The 23402-nt window shown below is 39.9% G+C and overlaps 1 protein-coding gene across 1 annotated transcript in view; it reads left to right on the plus strand.

Moving 5' to 3' along the window:
* The first annotated feature begins 500 nt into the window (after nt 1–500).
* Nucleotides 501–23402, plus strand: part of CTNNAL1 (catenin alpha like 1) — a 268432-nt gene continuing 245530 nt past the window's right edge. The window contains exon 1 of the mRNA XM_063451862.1: nt 501–850. Coding sequence (XP_063307932.1) covers nt 725–850 — 126 coding nt within the window. The 5' untranslated portion in view covers nt 501–724. The remainder of the gene's footprint in view (nt 851–23402) is intronic.

Consider the following 23402-nt stretch of genomic DNA (forward strand, 5'->3'; position numbering starts at 1 on the left):
CTGCTTTGAACTCTCACTTTAGTAAATAACCCTGTCTGAATTGTGGAAAATGTAGGCTAGAATAGCTGATCTGGAAAAGTTATCCAGCTCGGTTACAGCTGCAGCTTGGCTACTTTAGCCATTTTTCCATTTGCATGTTAATTCGCCACAATTTCTTTGTTTAGTGAATAAACCCCATGAGTGAATAACACTGTGACTGACCCTAGCATTCTTTAATTCTAAGTTAGAACGTTTGTATTGTGATTGAAAAGGCTCCAGCACGATTGATAATGCCTATTTTCCTGCCCCGTATGTTGTTCCTTGAAGAAGAAGAAAAAACTACTACAACTCCCCACACTCTGTGTTTGCTCACCTAGGACAGGCAGAAAGGAATTTGAGAAGAATGGGAAAGTTGCAGTGTGAGGATATTTTTTTCCTGGTGGGTTGGGATGTAGGAGGTGGACTAGGAGGGGTTAGATAGGGGAGGTGGTGTCCCAGGCTTAGACTCCAGTTGAGTGGCGCTTTATGCAGCGTGGCTGTGTGATTATGATGTGTCTTCTGGTGTAGTTTGGTCCCTGGTTTTTGGAGGTGTGCGTTCATGCTTTGAGGACCAGTGAGCAGATAGAGAGGAGCTCTAGAGGTTTCCCAGCACAGTACAGTCACGCACATCCAGTGGGAGCTGCAGGCAGCCAGGCACACACTGCCTCTAAGAGCTTGGGACTGAGCTGAGAGCCTGGACCGAGCTATGGCCACCTCTCCATGCAGCAGCAGTGGGGTTTCGTCTTCATCCTCCTCCGGCTTCGGCATGGACACTGGACTGGAGATCAAAACCAAATCCGTAGAACAGACTCTGGTCCCTCTCATCTCACAGGTAATCTAACATAAATATAAACGGCTGGAACCCTCAGTGTAAGGCTTGTAAACTGCTAACACAGACACCAAACTGAGCTGGGAGCTTTCTATGTGCAGATTAGAAGCTGAGAGTAGTTTCCTATGACTCATTTGGTTATTTTGGTGAATATTTGTGGAGTTCCCATTCTGTGTGCAGCACAGTGCATTGTCACTGTGTATCACTTAGCCGGATTCTTTGTATTGTGTGCAGTGCAGTGTGTGTGGGGTCTATGCAGTGTTGTGGTTGGTACTGGGGAGGAAGGATAAGTGCATTTGTAAGAGAAACCACATAATAGGTCCTTTACAGTGGCTCTGGGAAGCTCCTGCTCTGTGTGTTTGAGTTTATGGGACTAGCTGTGGGACTGGATGATGTCACAGTATGATGCTTTGGGTTGCTGGACCAGCACTCTGGTTCTTTTAAGGCTATTGCCAGCTCAGGTTGCTGCATGTATTTTGTACTCTTTAGTTTTTGTAAATGTGCTCTTTGTTTAACCATTTGCTAGCCAAACAGGCTATCAGATCATTTCTCCTCAAGATTTAAATTGACTAATGATTTTACAAAAGCACCAAATATCTAGCTGTTTAAGGTATGAGATGTTTTAGTTAAGATGTGAAAGCAGCATGTCTTAATCTGAAGAGTATCTGTCAATAGCAAGGAGAGCTATGTTTCCAGACTGAAGTGCATGTTTGGTACATGTCTGACTGCCTTTTTGTTATCAGAAACCACACATTCCACTTCCCAAATACCTTATCTCCCCCTGCCTGCTAGACATTTAAATCCATTATGAAGGAATCCATTTGGCATGCACCTTTATCTGTCCTATACATTGTATGTTATTGTCTAGCTGTGTAAGCAAGAACATTTCTTGCTAGAAAGATTATGTACAAAGTTTTCTTCTTTACATTGTCAATAGTAAAGTTGCTAAATGTATGTGCATGTGTAATCTAAACATTGTGTATCTGTGAGGTATGAAAAACTGCAATGTGCAAATAAAAATGTGCATCAGCATTGCAAAAAGTTGCAATTGTTTCCCCTTTTGTTTTCATAATTGGATTGTAAATGCAAAGTTAAAATATGACAGAATAAGACATACTGTGTTAGAAAGAATACCATTATTTATACAGATCCTTCTGCATAATAAAATAATTTACTGGCAGGTTAGAATGGAGAAGGTAGAATTCAATACAATTTGCAGCTCAGAGCAGGAAGCATTCAGCGAGATCTAATTCAGGAACGAACCAGTGGAGTAGCTGGCATCAAAAACAACTCCAAATATGATGGTTATGAATTGTTTAAGTAACTGATTGTTCTTTGTTCACTCATGGATTGCAATAAATACCTCTAGGGCATTTACTCTATTAAAGACTCCAGAAACATAGATATATTATGTATATGCCATTAACTATTTATGTGCCAGTGCATCCATTAAGACCATACTTGGCACATACCTACATAGATAATATGGGTACATGTTACCCCTTCTTAATTCCAATAAGATGCATCTGACCGCTTTTGTCTTTTGAGTTGATATTAAAATGCAATGTACAGTTAATTGGTAACGTTAGTAAGCTCTACAGATGAGCCACACTGTACAGCACTACAGCATATGTTGCCACATTTTAATAAATGCTGTTGTTCCTGCTTCTTTCTATAGTGCCTAACAAAAAGCCAATAACTCATTGCATGCCGTATGAAGTCAGTGGTTTGACTCTCAATTGTTTATCTTCTGCCTGTTTTGCTCAGGGATGTGGTACAATTTGTCAAGGTATCTGTGATTTGTGTATCCATATAGCTCTTCTCTGTTACCAAGATTCGGATGCCAGTTTTTTATTTTATAAATAGTACATGTTTAAATGGCCTGTAAGAGCTTTCTCATCTTTTTCTGTAACTTGCAAAAAAAAAAAGTGCACTTTAAATATGAAAAGGCTGAAAATATAAATCAGTCTTACTAATAGTGTTTCCTATATCAATATTACAGGCAGATTTTATGACCAGATAATCTAGTAGTTAAATCACATTTTTATGGTCTATAAATGACATCCGTGTCAAGGCCATACCGGAGAGCAAAAAATCACAAAAACCATGGAGCTTGCAAGAAAACCTTAACATGCACATGGAATGTGGTTTCTTAGCGCTTTGGGATACAAGAATAATCACGTTTGTTGCATAACATTTTATTACAGTGTTTTAATATCTGTGTATTTACTATGTCACACAAAACAAATGTACAGCTGAATGAGACTGTCACGTGTATCTGGATAATATGTGCATCGCATCTTCCTTTTTCTATAAGCCAGCCACAACTATCTACAAAGAAAAATTAATTCCAAGGCTGCATGTGGTTTCTGAAGTGCAATACACTCGTTAAATAAACTGAATATGAAATGGCCATGAACTGCTTGCCATTATTGATGCATAGCAATTGTATAGCAGACATTGCTCGGATGTTGGGAGATGGTAGAGTTCATTTGGCCTTCAACTCCGGTAGAATCACTGCTTGCATTCAGCTAGCATAGGATTATTTTGAGGCCCCCCAGTTGTTTTTTGATGTAATTCCTTATGAAATATAGACTAGCAGAGGATTCTTAGATGTCCGTTCAAAACATGTACGTTTTAGATGTTCAGCTCCGGAGTGCTGAACTGTGACCTTTTAAATTTTAAAAGGTCATAGTTCAGCACCCGTGAGCTAACATCCATGATGTGTGCGGATTAACTTCAACGTTAACATTTATGTAATTGACAAATAATTTTTGGTGAGCGCTGATGTAGAATAAATGAGTGAATAGGTGTAAGAGTTCCCATGTAAAAAAAAACATTCATACAAGGGGATGGTGGGGGGGGGGGGGGGGAGGGGGGGGGAGGGATGCACAGCGTTTCTTGGTGACGATGACTTTTTATTAACATGTTGAGTCTCAGTCATGGTTTGTTTTTTCAAACTAATGTGGTTCTTGGAAAACCTACTCTGACAAGAAATGCAGTAATCTTGAAGGAACACTATAGCGTTAGGAATACATATTTGTTGCTAAGAGGTGCATCAAATCCAGGACATTGCTAGGATATCTACGCAAACATTTGCAGTACAGTGTGTTGTACTGTAGAGCTCTGTGCCTTTTTAATGTAGCACAGCTTGATAAAGACCTAATTTGGGGTCAAAACCTTGCCGTGACTCCCAGTTACTTTACACCTTGGAGTGCCTGGACCATTCTTCTTCTTTTGTTCATTTGTCAACCACAGGTCCAGTTTTGAGCACCTTGGATTATAAAAGTAGTGCGGTTTTCCTCCTAGGGTTTAATTTAAATGTAGCATTGTCATAGGATGTAAACTTTGCACCAAAACAGTTTGTGAATTTTCTGCCCTACCAGATGTGTTATTATGATGTAGAAGCATCTAAGATCAGCATCTAGGGCCAGTACAAGTCTCATATCAGCATGTACAACTCATAGTATAGGCTGGAGTGGTGTAAACCATGTCACCACTGGACTCTAAAGCATTGGAAACAAGTTCTGTAGAGTGATGACTTGTCAATCTGGTAGTCTGATAGAAGAATCTAGATACTGCAGTGTTGATGAAGACTCTAGGGGAATGATACCTATAACAATGCCTACATGTTGGTGGAGGAAATATAATGGTCTAGAGCTGTATTTTCAGGGTTTGGACTAGGCCTCTTTGTTTCAGTTAATGGTCACCTTGATGTTATGGTATACAAAGACGTTTTAGACATTTGTGTGTTTCTAACATCATGGCAGAAGTTTGAGGAAGGCCCTTTCCTGTTCCAGCTTGATTACGTCCTTGTGCAAAAAGCTAAGTCGGTGAAGACATGGTTTGAAGAGTTTGGTGTGGAGGAACTCATTTTGCTCCCAGAGCCATGACCTCGACACTACTGAACACCTTTGGGATAAAATATATAATGCTGATTGTGAGCCAGACCTTCTCTAACCTCAGTGCCTGGCCTGATATATGCTTGTTTTGGTTGAAAAATCCCTACAGACATCAGCCAAAAATACTTCCCAGAAGAGTGGCATCAATATAGCTGCAAATAGGGAGTCAGCGCTATATTTTATGTCATGATTTCGGAATGGGATATATTTAACAAATTCAATTGGGTATGATGGTCAGATGTCAATACACTTATGGCCATATAGTATATGCTTGTTCACACGGTTTGTTAGACTTGTTAAAACCTCTATTATTCTTATAAAAAGATTACCATTAACAAGTGCTTTACAGTTTTGTACTTGTGTGGTAAATCTTTATTCTTGCATATAAGCATTATATTACTGAGGGTTTTGACCAGTAAAAGAAAAATGTTTGTTTAATGAACAGCAAATATGGATGGTGTACAAATAAAAGATCGACTCAATGTGTGAGCGACACTTATGGCTTTCTGTGGTAGCATGATAAAGTAAGGAGAATCAGGCTTGTAAAGCTCTTCTACTTTGTGACAATTTAATAGGAAAAGTGGTCAATTTGTCTTTCTAAATAGTAATTGTGTGGATAGCCATAAATGTAAGTACTGTAATTGGAGGCCTGAAGTGAACTCTGCCACGCCGTTGGAAAAGTAGGTTAAAGGGACACTATAGTCACCTGAACAACTTTATCTTAATGAAGCAGTTTTGGTGTATAGAACATGCCCCTGCAGCCTCACTGCTCAATCCTCTGCCATTTAGGAGTTAAATCCCTTTGTTTATGAACCATAGTCACACCTCCCTGCATGTGACTTGCACAGCCTTCCATAAACACTTCCTGTAAAGAGAGCCCTACTTAGGCTTTCCTTATTGCAAGTTCTGTTTAAGATTTTCTTATCCCCTGCCATGTTAATAGCTTGCTAGACCCTGCAAGAGCCTCCTGTATGTGATTAAAGTTCAATTTAGAGATTGAGATACAATTATTTAAAGGGACACTATAGTCACCTGAACAACTTTAGCTTAATGAAGCAGTTTTGGTGTATAGAACATGCCCCTGCAGCCTCACTGCTCAATCCTCTGCCATTTAGGAGTTAAATCCCTTTGTTTATGAACCCTAGTCACACCTCCCTGCATATGACTTGCACTGCCTTCCATAAACACTTCCTGTAAAGAGAGCCCTATTTAGGCTTTCATTATTGCATGTTCTGTTTAATTAAGATTTTCTTATCCCCTGTTATGTTAATAGCTTGCTAGACCCTGCAAGAGCCTCCTGTATGTGATTAAAGTTCAGTTTAGAGATTGAGATACAATTATTTAAGGTAAATTACATCTGATTGAAAGTGAAACCAGTTTTTTTTTTCACACAGGCTCTGTCAATCATAGCCAGGGGAGGTGTGGCTAGGGCTGCATAAACAGAAACAAAGCGATTTAACAGTGAATTGAGCAGTGAAATTGCAGGGAAATGATCTATACACTAAAACTGCTTTATTTAGCTAAAGTAATTTAGGTGACCACAGTGTTCCTTTAAGGTAAAATTACATCTGTTTGAAAGTGAAACCAGTTTTTTTTTGTCATGCAGGCTCTGTCAATCATAGCCAGGGGAGGTGTGGCTAGGGCTGCATAAACAGAAACAAAGTGATTTAACTCCTAAATGACAGTGAATTGAGCAGTGAAATTGCAGGGGAATGATCTATACACTAAAACTGCTTTATTTCGCTTAAGTAATTTAGGTGACTAAAGTGTTCCTTTAAGAAAAGGTGAGAGGGAAGAAAAGAGAATGGTGTGTGGGGGGGAGGAAAAACATGAGAATGTATGGTGGCAGTAAACTGATGTCCAATGCAGAGGGTAAGATGTATAAATAGACAAGGCCCCGCACAAAAATCCAAGGCAAAAGATCAGCTTTAATACTTGTAGTCGAGTCCATAACTGTGAGTTCCATAATGTGGGAGATTTTGAAATGTCTGCAGGGTGCCCTGGTATGCTATGACTGCTATAATGGTGGCAAACAATACTAGATTAACAGTCACAATGGCTTACTGTCAGGGTACCTGTGGTCTCTACCTCCGAAAGAGGTAGAGACTTAGCTGTTCCTCCATCCAGGCGGTCTGATGGCTCCCTTCCCCGCGGTCTATCCGGTCATGCTAGGCCGGCCGCGAGGGAGTGACTGCCTTTTACAGCATCTAGGCAGGAAGTAGTCATCAGGACACTCACCCGGAACAACCTGTCAGTCAATGGCTGCAGGACCAATCAGTACGCCTTGGAGGCGTGGTTACTGCTCTGAACAGGGTATTTAACAGAGCTTCTTTCATTAGCTCATTGCCCTGTCGTGGTTCTAGCTTGTTCTAGTCACTCAGTGCTTGTGTATTCTATTATCCCTTTTGGTTTTGACCCGGCTTGTTTACCTTACTCTGCTTATCTCTGTTACCCTTGATTCGGCTTGTCTCTCGCTTACCTGTCTTCTGTTACCCTCGACCTCGGCTTGTCTTTGACCATTCTATACTGTACTACTTACGTTAGTCCGGCCATTCTAAGGTCCGGTATACGTATCTAGCTACTGTTTGTACTCTGCGTGTTGGATCCCTGTCCCGATCCTGACACTTACTGATGTAACACAGTTACATAGATAGCAAGAACACTGCTTGTTTAGCGAATGCCACCCATAGTTCTGAGCTTGAATATGGAATTTAAGAAGTAAACATAAACATAAGTGGCTGTTATTGCTGCAGCAAGAATGACCTGCGAAGCAGAAATTGAGATGTGTGGGCCAAAAATATATGAAGATATTGCATGAAAATTATTTTACCTGAACATGTGAACTAAACGACTTGGCTTCTGCTAGAATTTAGTGGCCCATAGCTGGCTAGGAGGTTTTAAGCTTTACTTCAGCTAAAAACCAGTGTATTAAGAAAATGCTGGTTTTATTTAGAATAACTCCTGCTAGGTTCTCACCCACAATTTTTATTTTTAAAGAAAATATAAAAAGCTAAAATTGCCTTGATTAAGTGTCAAGGCCAAGTTCTCAAAGCTCAGTCCTGTGGGCTAGCATCAGTTACTATCTTTTCACAGTATTGACATTGGCTTCCCAGAACTCTTATTCCAGGCTGGCGAAGGCCACCCCCCAATGACTCGGCTGGAGGTGAAGTTACTCCTTAAGCAGCAAAGGGTTAAACATCAGTGAAATGGTAATGGTCCTTGAAGTAGGGCTTCCTTCTTTAACATATGTCATTTATAGTGAGTATTAAAACCGGAATTTGATACAAGAATTTAGCAATATAATTTAGGGTTAGGCAACACCCACGCTCCTCCCCCGCCGACATCAGCTGTTGAGGTTGACCTAATGCGCATGCGCGGCAATGGCCGCACGCACATTAGACCTCCCAATAGGAAAGCATTATTCAATGTTTTCCTATGGGGATTCCGGCGACACTGAAGGTCCTCATGCATAGCGTGAGGACATCCAGCGTTGTTTAAAACGCTGTGCGTGTTCTAAGAAGCCGGAAGTTCCTCTAGTGGCTGTCTGATAGTGCAAGGTAATTATTGGAGTTTCTAAAAAAAAAAAAAAAAAAAAAATCAATAATTACACTTGCAGGGTTAATGGTGATGGGAGTTGGCACCCAGACCACTCCAATGGGCAGAAGTGGTCTGGGTGCCTGGAGTGTCCCTTTAAGCTGTAGTGGTTCTGGTGACTATAGTGTCCCTTTAAGAATTGTATATTTAATAGTATGTGCAGCGTTTTAAGCACCATGACTTCAAGTGTTCGTGGTGCTTAAGAATAGTCTCTTAAAATTAGAAAATTCATGTGTCACAAAATGACCGCAATCTAAAAATTGTAGAAGACCCATAATATATGAAAGCACACATAAGCATAAATAAACCAGCTGAAATTTATCCAGAAGCTACAAATTATGACTGACAAATGTTCAGATGTTGAACTCTTTAAAACACGTCTGTCAGAGATTATTAACTTGGGTGACAAAGAGTCCTGTCTTTAAACATTGCCTTCTATACAATCAATCTTTTCCTCATTGAGCAGCAGCCTGGGATGTCATACATAACCAAATTATCATTCAGCCCCAACCAGAGGAAGTTGGCAGGACTGTAGGGTTTTTTATTTTTTTTATTTTATTTTTTTTACATTCTCCTTACATTTGGTTTTGCTTCAGTGTTCTAGCATGTTGCTTTGTTTTGGTGACTGCTGGGGTTTCCCCGTCCCTACTTTTTTTATTAACACCTTTACAGCTTAAGAGGCCTTTGATATTTTATTTTGAGAGCACGAATACTATATCTGTTAGGGCTGACACCTTTCTGGAAAAGGAATTTCAACCACATCACACCCATGGATTGCCTATATTTGTTGTCACCTAGTTTAACATTTTACCAGTCTGCCTTTCTTTGACAATGAATGAGTTAATGGCTTATTTTTTTTTGTACAGGTATTCAATTAACCCTTTGATTGGCCCCAGGGAGGTGATCATTTCATTGCTTGGCACACTAGCACAAAATGAGTTTAAACTGTTTCTTGAAAAGGAGACTTCATAAATAGTGAAGGGTATCAGGTTATCAGCAGTGAAATATGCTGACACAAAATGCTGCCTGTTCAATATTAACCATGTTATTTTAGCATAAAGTATCATTTCACAGTCTGCTGTTGCTATGTTTTATAGACTTGTGTTGAGAGCTTTGTAGGAGGGAAGTGTTTTTTTGTTCGTTTTTTAAGTTATGTGCACAATTGAGTTTTCATGCTTATAAATAAACGTCTGGATATATTTCCCAGCCATTCCATTGCTGCTGACATGCACATAGGCTCTTTAAATAATACTTCAGCCTTCTTAAGTGACTGAACAATTTTACCTCTTCACAGGTAGCCGAAAATAGATTTTGTATTTGGACAATTGGCTATGGCATAGGTACAATACCTATGTAATATTGCACATGAGCATAAAAAAAAAATACGTTTTTATAATTGAAAATAAAGTCTCTAACCTGCATTAAGGCCTCTTTGAGCATTATTTTTAATGTGCTTGTGTATGTATAATTTAATATAAGTGCGTGTATATATAGTGTGTGTGTGTGTGTGTATATATAACACTGATGGGTCTTTTCAAAGGAACCTTGTTTTAATCATAATTAGGAATCGCATACGTTTGACTTTAGGTTATCAGCTTCCAACGTTCATTAGCTCTTTTCATTTGGACTAGATAGCCACCCAAAGTAGCCATCTTTGTTCAGATACACCATTCATATTCCCAAAACATATCCAGTTTGAACATCTAATTCAAAGAACATTTTGAGATACTAGCCCCATTCACATGATGCCAGGATTTCCTGCGTAATTCTAGTCTTATAAGTGGTACTTAAAGATGGCTTCCCACATGGAGCAATGGTAAGCTACAATATGTACTGTAAAGTGATAGTTACTTAAAGGGACACTATAGTCACCTGAACAACTTTAGCTTAATGAAGCAGTTTTGGTGTATAGAACATGCCCCTGCAGCCTCACTGCTCAATCCTCTGCCATTTAGGAGTTAAATCCCTTTTGTTTATGAACCCTAGTCACACCTCCCTGCATGTGACTTGCACAGCCTTCCATAAACACTTCCTGTAAAGAGAGCCCTATTTAGGCTTTCTTTATTGCAAGTTCTGTTTAATTAAGATTGTCTTATCCCCTGCTATGTTAATAGCTTGCTCGACCCTGCAAGAGCCTCCTGTATGTGATTAAAGTTCAATTTAGAGATTGAGATACAATTATTTAAGGTAAATTACATCTGTTTGAAAGTGAAACCAGTTTTTTTTTTTTCATGCAGGCTCTGTCAATCATAGCCAGGGGAGGTGTGGCTAGGGCTGCATAAACAGAAACAAAGTGATTTAACTCCTAAATGGCAGTGAATTGAGCAGTCAAATTGCAGGGGAATGATCTATACACTAAAACTGCTTTATTTAGCTAAAGTAATTTAGGTGACTATAGTGTTCCTTTAAATATGTATATTATAAATATATACACACAAAGGCTGTCAAATTTTAATCTTCAGCAATAAAAAATTATGACCATTTTCCTTAAGGTTATCGATCTAATGCAAATCCTGTTTAATATTTTAATACATGACCTGTTCTTCTTGAGTACCTCATGTGACCCTTCGTGACAATTTAAATCCTGTTTTAGCTTGGAATTTCTTTTACTATATTTAGTAGATCCTACAATGTATTTTTTCCCTTGTTAGCCATTTAATGATCTCCAAGCCATGTCACACAAGAGGTATAGCCCAATGGTCCTACCTTATTGATTTCCTATGGATATGCCCCATGACTCTAATTCGTATGTTTTAATTTGCTACTGGGTTTTTCTTTTTTCTTTTCTTTTTTTTTTTTTTTTAAATCTCTTCTAGAAATGACAAAAAGTGACCCTTTCAAAACCTTTTTTTTATTGCTTAAAACCATTAGGATTCTTGAGATTGACAGATACAGTTGTAACATTTTAAAGGAACACTTTAAGCTCCATAACTATTGTAATGGTTACACCACCATTTTACTGGCTACAATACTAGGAATCATTTGGTTGCTTGGATTTGATTTTATTATGTGGACGTTAGATTATGCATTATAGGTTTAAACGTGGTATCTTTTTGGATGAAAGCCATATTGCTAACCTGCTCACAGCCTATAATTTCCCTCCATCTTTGGACAGCTTTGTATTATTATTATTATTGCCATTTATATAGCGCCAGATTCCGTAGTGCTTTACAATGTTATGAGAGGGGGTTATCACTTAACTATAAATAGGGCAATTTCAAGAAAACTTACAGGAACAATAGGTTGAAGAGGACTCTGCTCAAACAAGCTTACAGTCTATAGGAGGTGGGGTATGAAACAGAATAGGACAGGAAATGGCAATCAAGGTGGGAGTGTGGCAGAGCTGGATGAGCAAGTAAAGTGCTGACCTTTAGGAGAGAGCAAGAGACAGGTATGTGAGGTAGAGGTTACTCTGGGAGGCCATAAGCTTTCCTAAAGAAATGGGTTTTAAGGCAGTGGACAGGAGAAGGTCACAGACAGAGCGGAGAGACCGAGAGGGGGCATATACCTATGGATCAGTGAAGCAATATAAGAGGGGATAGAATTGCTCAGTACTTTATAGGTATGGGTTAGTACTTTGAATTGACTCCTATGGACACAGAAAGCCAATGTAAAGAATGACAGAGGGGTGAGGTGTGAGAGGACCGACTGGAGAAGAAAATCAATCTGGTGGCAGCATTCATTACAGACTGTAGTGTGGTAATGCAATTTTTGGGAAGACCAATTAGCAGGGCCTTACAGTAATCCATGAGGGAAATTACTAGAGCATGGACCAACTCCTTAGTAGCATCTTGTGTAAGAAAGGGGCGTATGTGGGCTATGTTTTTAAGATGGAATCTACAGGATTTGGTAACATACTGGATGTGAGGCTCAAAGGTGAGGTCAGAATCAAGTATGACACTAAGACAGCGTGCTTGCAAGGATGGTCTTATGTGGATACCGCTAACTTGAAGGTAGAGCAAAAGAGGAGGGTCAGTATTCGGAGGAGGAAAGGCAAGGAGCTCAGTTTTAGAGAGATTGAGTTTCAGAAAGCGGAAGGACATCCAGTCAGAGATGGGAAAAAAGGCAAGCAGTGACATGTTGCAGGACGTCAGGGGAAAGGTCCGGGGAGTAGAGCTATATCTGGGTGTCATCTGCATACAGGTGGTAGTGGAATCCAAATGAGGTAATATGTTTGCCAAGAGAGGCAGTATAAAGCGAAAATAGAAGGGGACCAAAGACAGAGCCTTGGGGGACTCCAACCGAGACAGGACAAAGGGAGGAGGTATCATTAGAAAAGGAGACACTGAATGAGCGTTGGGAGAGATACAGTTCCACACAATAGATTAGTGTTCAAACTCAAAGAAATCAGTCTTGTTCTTGGGTAGAACAGAAAAAATAGAAAACAAAGTTGTCATTAATGGTAATTTTTCAAGCTGGACAGAGGTAGCAAGTGGTGTCCTTCAGGGTTCTGTTCTGGGACCCCTTCTATGTAACATGAAAAAAAGAATTGAAAGTCATGTTTCAGTGTTTGCAGATGACACAAAACTCTGTAAAGTAATACAATGTGATATTACTTTGCTGCAGAGGGATTTAGATAGACTGGGGGACTGGGCACTCAAATGGCAGATTAAATTTAATGTTGTAAAATGCAAAGTTATGCACTTAGGCATAAAGAATGCACTAGCAACATATACCTTTAATGGAAACGAATTAGAGAACGCACAAAAGGGACTTGGAAATTGTTATAGACAACAAACTGTGCAACAATGTGCAATGTCAATCAACAGTGGCTAAGGCCAGTAAGGTGTTGTCATGCATGAAAAAGGGCATTCATTCTCAGGCGGAGAATATAACTTTTTCCTCTTTATAACTAACTGGTTAGACCACATCTTGACTATGCTGGCCAATTTTGGGTAACTGTTCTAAAGGACAGGGCCGGATTAACATAGGGGCTGATGGAGCTGCAGGCCCAGGCCCATGGAATAGGCCCATTGATTTTATTTATTTATTCATTTTTACACACTCTGCTTAGGTTTGCTAGGTATTTCTCATGTATCTCTAATTGTTGCCAGGTATTTCTCAGAAGTATTTCTCAGGTATTTGAGGCTGCCTAGCCGGTGCCGGTATTGCAGTAATACCGGCAATACAAATGTCTGTCTCAGTATAAAAAGATACCATCGCTGGCCAGTAGGGGTCGCTGCCTCTCTCTACTCACTGATCCGTGGGGGAGCAGCTCTGTGCAGAGAGTCCAGACAGCAGCTCTGAGCCTGCGAGACTTGGGGACACTGGGAGACGTAGGGACACTGGGGAATATGGGGACCCTGAGACACTAGGGACACAGTGGCCCCATGTCTCTGTGTCCCCATGTCTCCCAGCCAGTGTCCCTAGTGTCTGTGTCCCCATGTCTCCCTGATGTCTCTGTGTCCCCATGTCTCACAGTGTCCCAATGTCTCTAATTGTCCCCTAGTGTCCTAGTGACATCGGGACACTGGGAGACATGGGGATACAAACACTAGGGGACACTGGGCGACATGGGGACACTGAGACACCAGGGGACACAGAGACATGGGGCACTCCCAGTGTCCCCATGTCTCCCAGCCAGTGTCCCTAGTATCTCAGTATCCCCATGTCTCCCATTGTCCCTGGCGTCTGTGTCCGTAGGATGCTAGTGTTTCATGGTCTCCCAGTGTCTGTGTCCCCAATGTCTCCTAGTGTCCCCTAGTATAAAATAAAAAAGCTCAGGCACTTACTGTGATAGATTTAAGCAAGTTTATTGGACACCGCAACCTTCGACCAGTACCCAGGTCTTTATCAAGTCTCCAGTGTCCCTATGTATCACAGTGTCCCTCGTGTCCCTGTATCCTTAGTGTCTCAGTGTACCCTAGTCTCTCAGGATCCCCTATACTCCAAGTGTCCCCATGTCTCACAGTGCCCCCTAGTATAAAAGAGAAAAATCTCAGGCACTCACTGTGATATATTTAAGCAGGTTTATTGGACACTGCAATGTTTTGACCTGTACCCAGGTCTTTATCAAGTCCCCAGTGTGCCCTATATATCGCAGTGTGCCCCATGTCTCCCAGTTTCCCCAAGAGTCCGTGTCCCCAAGTCTCCCAGTGTTCCCTAGTATCTCAGTGTCCCCATGTGTCCCAATATCTCTCAATGTCCCCTAGTGTCCTAGTGACATGGGGACACAGACACTAAGGGACTGGGAGACATGGGGACACAGACATGCCCCTTTTTTGTGTATGTTCGCCCCTTTCGGCAGTTCTGGTTATGTGTTTTTTGTCAGTGGCCCACCCTTTTACCCCATCCATAGACTTCCTGCTTTACTGGACACTGCTGTTAGGGGGTATGGGTTTACTTGAAAGATGAAAGCGTGAGATTAGCATAGGGTATGTGTTTTCTCATAGCTGCATCATATGAGTTTCCCTCCAGCACCATCTCCATCAGATACATGACGCTTAGGAGGTAGGACTGTTTTAGTGTTGGTCTATGGGTCAAGAAGATTTTGTAATAAGGCCCATTATAATTATATACGGGGCCAATACAAACCATTGTGTGGAAATCTATTCACAAACCGGACTTTACATAGGACACGAGGTCATGCGTTTAGACTGGAAGAAAGAAGATTTCAACTAAGGCAAAGGAAAGGGTTTTTTTGCTGTAAGAACAATAAGGCTGTGGAATTCTCTGCCTGAAGAAGTGGTTTCATCAGAGTCCATACAGATGTTGAAACAGCAACTAGATGCATACTTGCAAAAACAGAATATTCAAAGATAAAAAAAATTCTATGTAGGGCAATAGCTTCTTGATCCAAGGATTAATCTGACTGCCATTCTGGGGTCAAGAAGGAATTTTTTTTTTTACTAGTTTGTTGCAAAATTGGAAGTGCTTCAAACTGTTTTTTATTTTTGCCTCCTTTGTTTCCATAGCAAAGATGTATTGTGGAAAGCATACATTTTGTCTTTGTGTAACATGTCAGCTTGTTCGGTTTATTTTGTCTACGTGGAAAAAGCACCTAACGGTGTTAGCAATGCCTAAGTTATTTAAAACGGGTATGCACCAAATATAATGTATTTATTTGCATTTCCACTCTTTGTGGTGTTAAGAAACTGATGTTCCTTGGCAGTTCTTGACATATGCCACGGATTGGGAAGGTGTCTTAAAATGTTTGTTCTGTTCTGCAATGGGCTGTCCCATTTTGGATGTCTAGCTGTTTTTTTTTTTTTAACTATAGTCAGCATTGATATTGGCCGGTCACTACTGCATAATATTCAAACAGGATAACAGTGTCCGGGCACTCAAAGGGCTAAATCCAAAGGCAGATCTCTGCTCAATATGTTCATATAATCTAATTATTTTGAAATCCAGTAATAACAGACTTCATTGCTTTCCAAAAACATCTCGGGGTGTGTGTGTGTATATAATATAGCAGAAAAGGGGTTCAGCACTTCGGTCTTCACAGTAGTTTAACGATCTTGTGCTAGCAGTAAAGACCCCAATAGATTTCAGTACTTATGAAAAATGTACACAGTCAATGTTTTAGTCCTCTCCAGTGACTCTTCTCAAGGAGTCTTGAGAAAAGTTCCTGGTGAGGACTTAATAATTGGTTGTGTGAAAGATCTAAACATTTATTTATTTTATTTTGCAAAGATCACTTTAAAATGACATAAATACGTCATTGATGAAGTGCCAGGAGCTGAAGACAAAAGAGGGTTGCACCTTGCAGGAACAAATTCCGCTTATTGAATTCTATCTAAATTCCGGTCTACCACAGGGACTCTACATCCAAGGAGGGATGTCATTTTAAAGTGGTCTTTGCAAAATATCTACAGAAGGTTATAGAGCTGCTTTAAGATGCTAAAATAATGCTTAGAAACTGATACAGTTCCATAAGTCTGCATGCAAAAATATGGATTTTACATGATTATTCCATAAAGTAGGAATAGTGGAGAACTTGAAAGGGAATTGCAAATAGACCAAAACAGTCAAATTGGAAAGATACTCCAGCTCAGCAATTTTTCCAAGTTGGCTATTTTAGCCTTAAATGTGCAAATACCCATACCTATATTCTTAACAAATGCTAGGTTTTCTAAATAAATCTTATTTTTTTTCTTTGCCATTTGGCATAATTTTTGCATAGTTAAAGGGAATATTATGTCATTTTACATAGAAAGTCTGGGTTACTGGATTTGTTTTTGTAACCCAATGAATTGGCGTTTAAATTTGCATTCTCTAAATTAAAACAACTTCTCAAAGTTAATTTCTAATGAGGCACAAGCCCATATAGCATTTTTCATTTTCTCTAATGCTTGAGTAACCAATTAACATATCTATAATTACTACTGGGACAATATTAGTTATGGATTGACATGGTTACTAGTTCTACTGATTGCACTTCATGGAGTAGAAGCCAGGCACTTAGAAAAACTATTTGTGTATTTACGATAGGTTGATTATCTGCAAATATAGTCCCCTTAAGGAGAGTGTTGAGATAAATGTCTTTAATTAGTCATAGGGGCTTGTTGAAACTTTCCCTTGAGATAATATAAACATAATTTCCTGCCGATCCCTATCTGTTTCCTGATTGGGTATGGGTTTGACTTCTTCTACATCCTCTTGGCTTAATATATCTGTGACTCCCAGAATGACTTGATAGGGTAGTAGTCACTAAATTTATCAGAATCAATATACAGAACTGATTTGCAATTGTGACTGTGTTTGCCAAGTCCATTTTCGGAACTGTGTATCCTTGAGGAATATGTCTCAAAATGCTGACACTGCTGTAATGATCTACATAGTTTTATTTTTAACTCTGTTACAGAGCTTGGCTTTAAAATCAGCAAAAAAAAAAAAGCATTCATAGAAGAGTAAAACGTCTATTCTTAATAATATCTGCATCTCAGCTGCCACTGTAGCTTACATAGTGTGGTAATGCTCTAAAAACAAAAATCTGTTAACTATTCAAAGACCGAGGCAATTGTAAAAGTTCTGTCCAAAACAACCTGGAATTTGACTATACATGTCTATTCAACCATAATTTACTTCTTTGATATTATGTGTGATGGACCCTTCGCCAGTCGATGCTCCTAGTGCTTACCAAGGCCAATCAGCACCGCACCAGACACCATAAGCACTGCAGATCCCACGAACCGCCACAGCTTGGCTGGGAACTCGCTGTTCTCTACCCACCCTGGACCTACGACAAGGCTCCAGGTTCCAGTGGGTGAACCTCTCCTCCAAGAGAGAGTAGCAGGAACAAGCTCTTAAAAGAGCTTAGTGATTATAGCCCAGGGGAGTGTACAGAGTATAGCAATCTTCCAGTGTAGATGCAGCCTTTCCCCCCCACACATGAGACAAGGCTCTATGTTGAGGGTAAAACAGGAACTCAGCAGATCTGAGGGTTTATTTTATTTTATACAGTTTTCCCCAAAAAGTTACCACCGAGGTGAACCTTGTGGAGCACAGGACACAAAGTCACAAAACTAATCAAAACAGTATTGTATAGTTAGACACTCCCAGATAATGTACACAAACCCTCCCCTCTGCCTGTGATACAATTAACAAAGACAATGGGCAAACTCCATTAACTCTAAACAGAAAAAAACATACATTTTTACAACCCCCCAAAATACAACATATCCCCACAAAAGTCACACTCCCTGATAGCCCCGATCTTGGTGAACAACATATCCAAAAATCACCCAGATTGGTTCTGGGGTTCAGGAATTTCCTGGAAGTCTTATTTTTGCCCGAACCGTGCACATGGCCCCATGCCCAAAACAGTTCCATACATTTGACGACAAAACACTGCTGGACAATTTCACATGGCTGCCCCCACATGTTTGAAAGGGGCATTGTGCTAAGTCCCAATATGCACAAATAGTGTTTTTAAAAGGCAAGACATCCCAGGGGCCATAGTCACAGGGCAAGAGAATGGCAAGCAGGCCTCTCCAAAAACCAGTGGCGAGGTCACTTTCGCCATATTATGTGTATCCACATTTATTATAACTAATTTTATGAAGGGGAAACAAAGCTTTATTTTCACATCAATATTTATATATGAAACATCATTTAATATGAATAAAATCTAAAAAAGCTTGAGGCATACTTTTTTTTTATTTTCTTAGTTTTCCATGGCATTTTAACTGTGAATATCATAATATGGTTAGCTTTTTTTTTAATTTATTTTTTTAACCCCTTAAGGACACATGACATGTGTGACATGTCATGATTCCCTTTTATTCCAGAAGTTTGGTCCTTAAGGGGTTAAACTGCAATTAAATACATGTTTGTGTTCAGCGATGTCTCACAAGTACAACAATACCCCTGTGTAGATGTTTTATTGGTTTCTGGAAACTTACTGGGTCAAATATAGGACTTTCCCCATTTTCATTATTTACACATTGAAATTTGCCAGATTGGTTTGCCTTTGTTGCCTTTGAAACCGTATGGTAGCCCAGTAATGGAAATTACCCTCATCATGGCATACCATTTACAAAAGTAGACTGCCCATGGTATTTAAAATGTGGTATGTCCAGTCTTTTTTAGTAGCCACTAAGTCACAAACCCTAACCAAAGTTGGCTCTCCTATATATTTTTTTCTAGTATTAAGTCCTTCTTTTCTATAGCAGGGAAAATCAACAGAACGATTTAAAGAAACACTATCTTGTTAGGAATGCAAAGCTGTATTCCTGAGACTAAGCTGTATTCATAAGACTTCCTTCCCACCTCCGCCATCCAAGAAAGAGATAAAACAAATCCTTTTATTCACTTGTGTGATTCCAGCGCTAATGTCTCTCGGTGCTGGGTCGTGTTTTTTTTTTTTTTTTTCCATTGATATCCGCCTATAAGGGAACCTACTGTGGTTATGTTTTAAGCTTTAGGCCTTCCCCATAGGATAACATTGAATCAATGCTTTCATATGGTGTTTTGCTTCATGCTAGATATACTCATGCAAAGTGAGAGGACATCCAGCGTTATTTCATGGAGTAAAACAGAAGAAAGTACCTCTAGTGGCTGTCTGGTACACAGCCACTAGAGGTAGTCTTAGTACTGCAATGTAAACAGTTTCTCAAAACCTGCAGAACTAAGGAGGACAGGGGCCCTACACCCAGACCACTTGAGTGTCCATTTAATAATGAAAAGAGAAGTTTAGTCTCTGAGAAAGCATTAATCAAAGCCAGTGTTTATGAAAACAATAGTTTTGGGTTGGAGTAAATCTTTAATAGAGTAACCCTTGCTCTTCTGGTCTGTCCCTCCCAGAAAAAAAAAGAGAGAAAGAAATCAAAAACTCACCTTGACCCATCACCAAAGCCAAGTTCTCCATGCAGCTATATCCTCCATGGCTGACATAAGTTCATGTTGCTGGAGGAGGAGGGAGGTCAGGGAGGGTGGGCTGAAAAGAGGGCAAGGATGGGAGGGGTACTGTGCATGCTGACATCAGACATCATATTTGCACAGGATTCAAAATTCTCACATGGAACTCTTGTTCTAGGCTGAATAATGATACCCCAATCATGCGGCTGGAGGTGGAGTTACACAGAGGGGTTAAACTCCTGTATGTGCTTAGTTTCATAAGAAACCACACATACAGACGCCATGCTCCAGCGAAGTGGTCATGGTTTTTGGTGTAACCCTGCAAGCCTCATAACCGACGCTATTTGTAAAAATTCACTAACCACTATAAACCATCCCCCCCCCACCGGTAGATGTCAGGAAGACCGCTTGGCTGCCTTTGCCAATGTTGCCCAAGTTATGCTTATGCTCTTAGACAAATCTTTCTGCCAAATCTGGTGAGAGAGCGAAAAGCATGAATGTTCAGTAGATCTGCAAAGTGCAGCACACAGCTTGGTGCACAGAACTGTGAAACAGGCTTTGTATAAACTTCTAGCAGCAGCATGACTGCTATCCTTTTATAGAGCATATTCATTAATCCTATGTGATTTCTTTTAACGAGCTGTCCCCTGGACCCAGCATTTTAAATGTCAAATTAGATCCTTCAATATTGGCAGGTTCCCAGGAAAGCATGCTGTCCTAGAGTTAAATGAAAACTAATTAGAATACAATTTTGATTATATTTTATATTTAGGCCAATAACATGTGACCGTATATTTAGATAGATGGGTTTTGTTGCAAAAAGTACACATTTTAAAAGGGATTATGCAAATACTTTGCCTATTTTCTTTTAGTTTCTGAAGCTCTACCTTTGCCATGGCTATACTAAATTGCACGCTCAGCAAAATCTTTGATCCAAACCTCAGGAAGGTATAATACTTAATCCACACATTTGCCTGCAATTTTGTATAAGTTAAATATTTATTGCATGAAAAGCCAACTCTGAGTGGTAATGGAGAGAATTTGGGTGGTTCAGCAATTGAAACTTGTTCCAGAAACTGAAATAAGATTTACCTATCACGCTAGACAGTGACGTCACATGCCCTTTAAACAAATGACATAACTGTATATAATGTATGTAGCCAAATGTTTTGAGTGTGGACTTAGTTACTTTATCTCTATCTGAAAGATTGTATTTGTACTGAAGATTTTTGGATTGACTTAAACTTGCTCTGTAAAAGAGACTTTTCAATTATTATTATTTTTTTTATTTTTTTTTTAAATAAACGTGTGCAGAAAGGCAAGGCATACAAATTAATAATAAAAGTAAATGACATTCTATTCAGGGGAGCACTTATTTTGTTCTAAGGGCTTTTTCTTGTTTATTAAATCGTTTTGAAGAAAGATTTATGGGCCCCAACTTGCAGCTTCACTCAAGACGGCTCAGTATGTGGAAAGAAGCCATAATGTGGCTGCTATCAGACTTGCTCAGTTTAGTAGAGGGGACATGGTACCCTGTGCATGGAGCTTAGGCTGTTGGGATGCTTAGAGTTCTTAAAATTTAATTGCAAAACAGACATCTCACAGAGAGGCTGTGTCGTACCATAGTGGATAGCTTTATTAACTAAAATCATTGAAATAATCTGTGAAATTGGTATCTAATTCATTTTCCCCATCTCTTCTAAAACCTGAATTTGACCTGTGTCAAGCACGCACCATTTATCTTATTTATTCCCTTAGCAGAGAATAAATGTCATGTAGCAAGTATTTAACTGAACCCTATTCTTGCTATGGCTCATTTGTTTCATTCTTCACAGACATGCAGCAATCAGGCAGCATTGTATCTGCAGAATACCAGTTTTTCCATTTTTGTGATGGATTTCAGTAAATGAGAAGTGCCCTGAAATGTATGGTTGAAATCGTGACAAGCCTGTATTTCTCTACATATATTTAGGAACTTCATTATTTATCAACATGTAATGTGAAACATGGACTTTATGCTGTCATTTTATTTTTTTTATATTAGTATTACACAACAATGTTGCACATTCCTATTTTTGTAATTTTATTCCTCCACAAAAATTTTTTTATAGCCCCACACTCATTCTTCCCTCTCTCTGACTTACACCCATTCATCAGCCACATCCATCACTACCACAGTCTCCTCATTATGCATACTGTTTTCTTCCTCCACAGCACATCCTACTCTTATCTATTTTTTCCCAGAAACATTAATCATACCTCCTTTGCATCCATCTCTTCTGTCTGACATTTACCCCAACAGTTTACATCACTACCTGTCTACCTCATTCCAATGCTTGCTATTATACTGCCTGTTCAGTATTTAGTCTCGCTGTCTTTTCTCTCCTTAATCATAAACATGGTATTACCCCTCTAGACTCCCCTACCTGGTTATCCCTCTTCTCAGCACCTCCCAATCACCTCTGATTAATTTTCCCAGCCCCACGTCTGTCTGTACCTTTAAAAAAAAATAATTTATCCCTTCACGATTACTCTTCTCCCACTTTTATCTTAACCCTCATGTTAGTTTCTCCTCTAAAATAAACTGACCCATTCTTACCTTAGCACCAGTTCCACCCCAAGCTGAAATCTGTGTCTTTAAAGGGGAACAATCACCTGCCAGAATATCTTTATATTATGTTTACTTAGCCCCTGTGTTTAAAAATGTGTTTAGGAGTTAAAGTGGCACTGTCATGCCGAACTTACCTTTCCCCAATCGATTCCTCTTCTCTCCCCCTCTCAGGATCTGTTATTCATTTCTTCCTGTCTGCTCTGGTTTTCTTTAAAACATAAGACAAAGAAGGGACTATTTGTCTTATGGAGGTTTCCTACGCATGTGGTCAGAGAACTTTTCCCACAATTCTCACCTTCTCTCCGTGATCTTGCGATGTCAGTATTCCCGAACGTCCTGTCATTTAGACAGAACGCCGGCCAAACTACCGAATTTCGTCCTAACAGAATGAGAAACAGTTTCTCCATTCGTGTTAGGATGCAATTCGGGACTTTGTTCGGATCAGAATTTCATTCAAATTAATACAATTTCGATCCGATTCGTGCCACGGCTGTATGCCACGGTATTGGGGAGCTAATGTCACGGTATTAGGGAGTTATCTACCAAAAGGTATTACTAAATTCTGCCCCTACTCGCTATATTGCCAGTAGGGGCATGTCTACTAAACAGTGAGCAGTCTATGGCAAAAAAAAAAAAACCCTAGTGTTCCCCCTCCTGAGCCCCCACCTGTGCCGGGCAAGTGGGGGCTAATAAACTGAAGGGAGGACCTAGCGTCCCCCCCAGCCCCCATCCATGAGTGGCGGGTAGGGGCCCTAAATGAAAATTGGGGGAGGAACCTATTGTCGTCGTTGTCCCCCTAGCCCCCACCCATGAGCGGCGGGTGGGGGACCTAAATAAAAATGGGAGGGGGTGGGGGGTGACGTGTAAATGAGCGATGTGTAAATGTACAAATGTATGTATGTTTTTTTTTTTTATTCTGCAACTTGCCATCGTTTTAAGCTCTGTATTTGCTCAGTGCTTGGAAAGCAAACAAAGAAAGGGAAACACTGTTCCTATTTCCCCTCCTCATTTGCATCATTTGCATCATGTGCCCTGGCTGTGCCTCAACTGAACTGGATTGTGACATCAATACTACAATTCTATAATATAAGTTTTTTAAAAATGGAGCAGCTCGTGAATACATTAACATAAGTTATAGGTTATTTCC

The sequence above is a fragment of the Pelobates fuscus genome, chromosome 4, assembly GCF_036172605.1.
Source record: "Pelobates fuscus isolate aPelFus1 chromosome 4, aPelFus1.pri, whole genome shotgun sequence".
Lineage (NCBI taxonomy): Eukaryota > Metazoa > Chordata > Amphibia > Anura > Pelobatidae > Pelobates > Pelobates fuscus.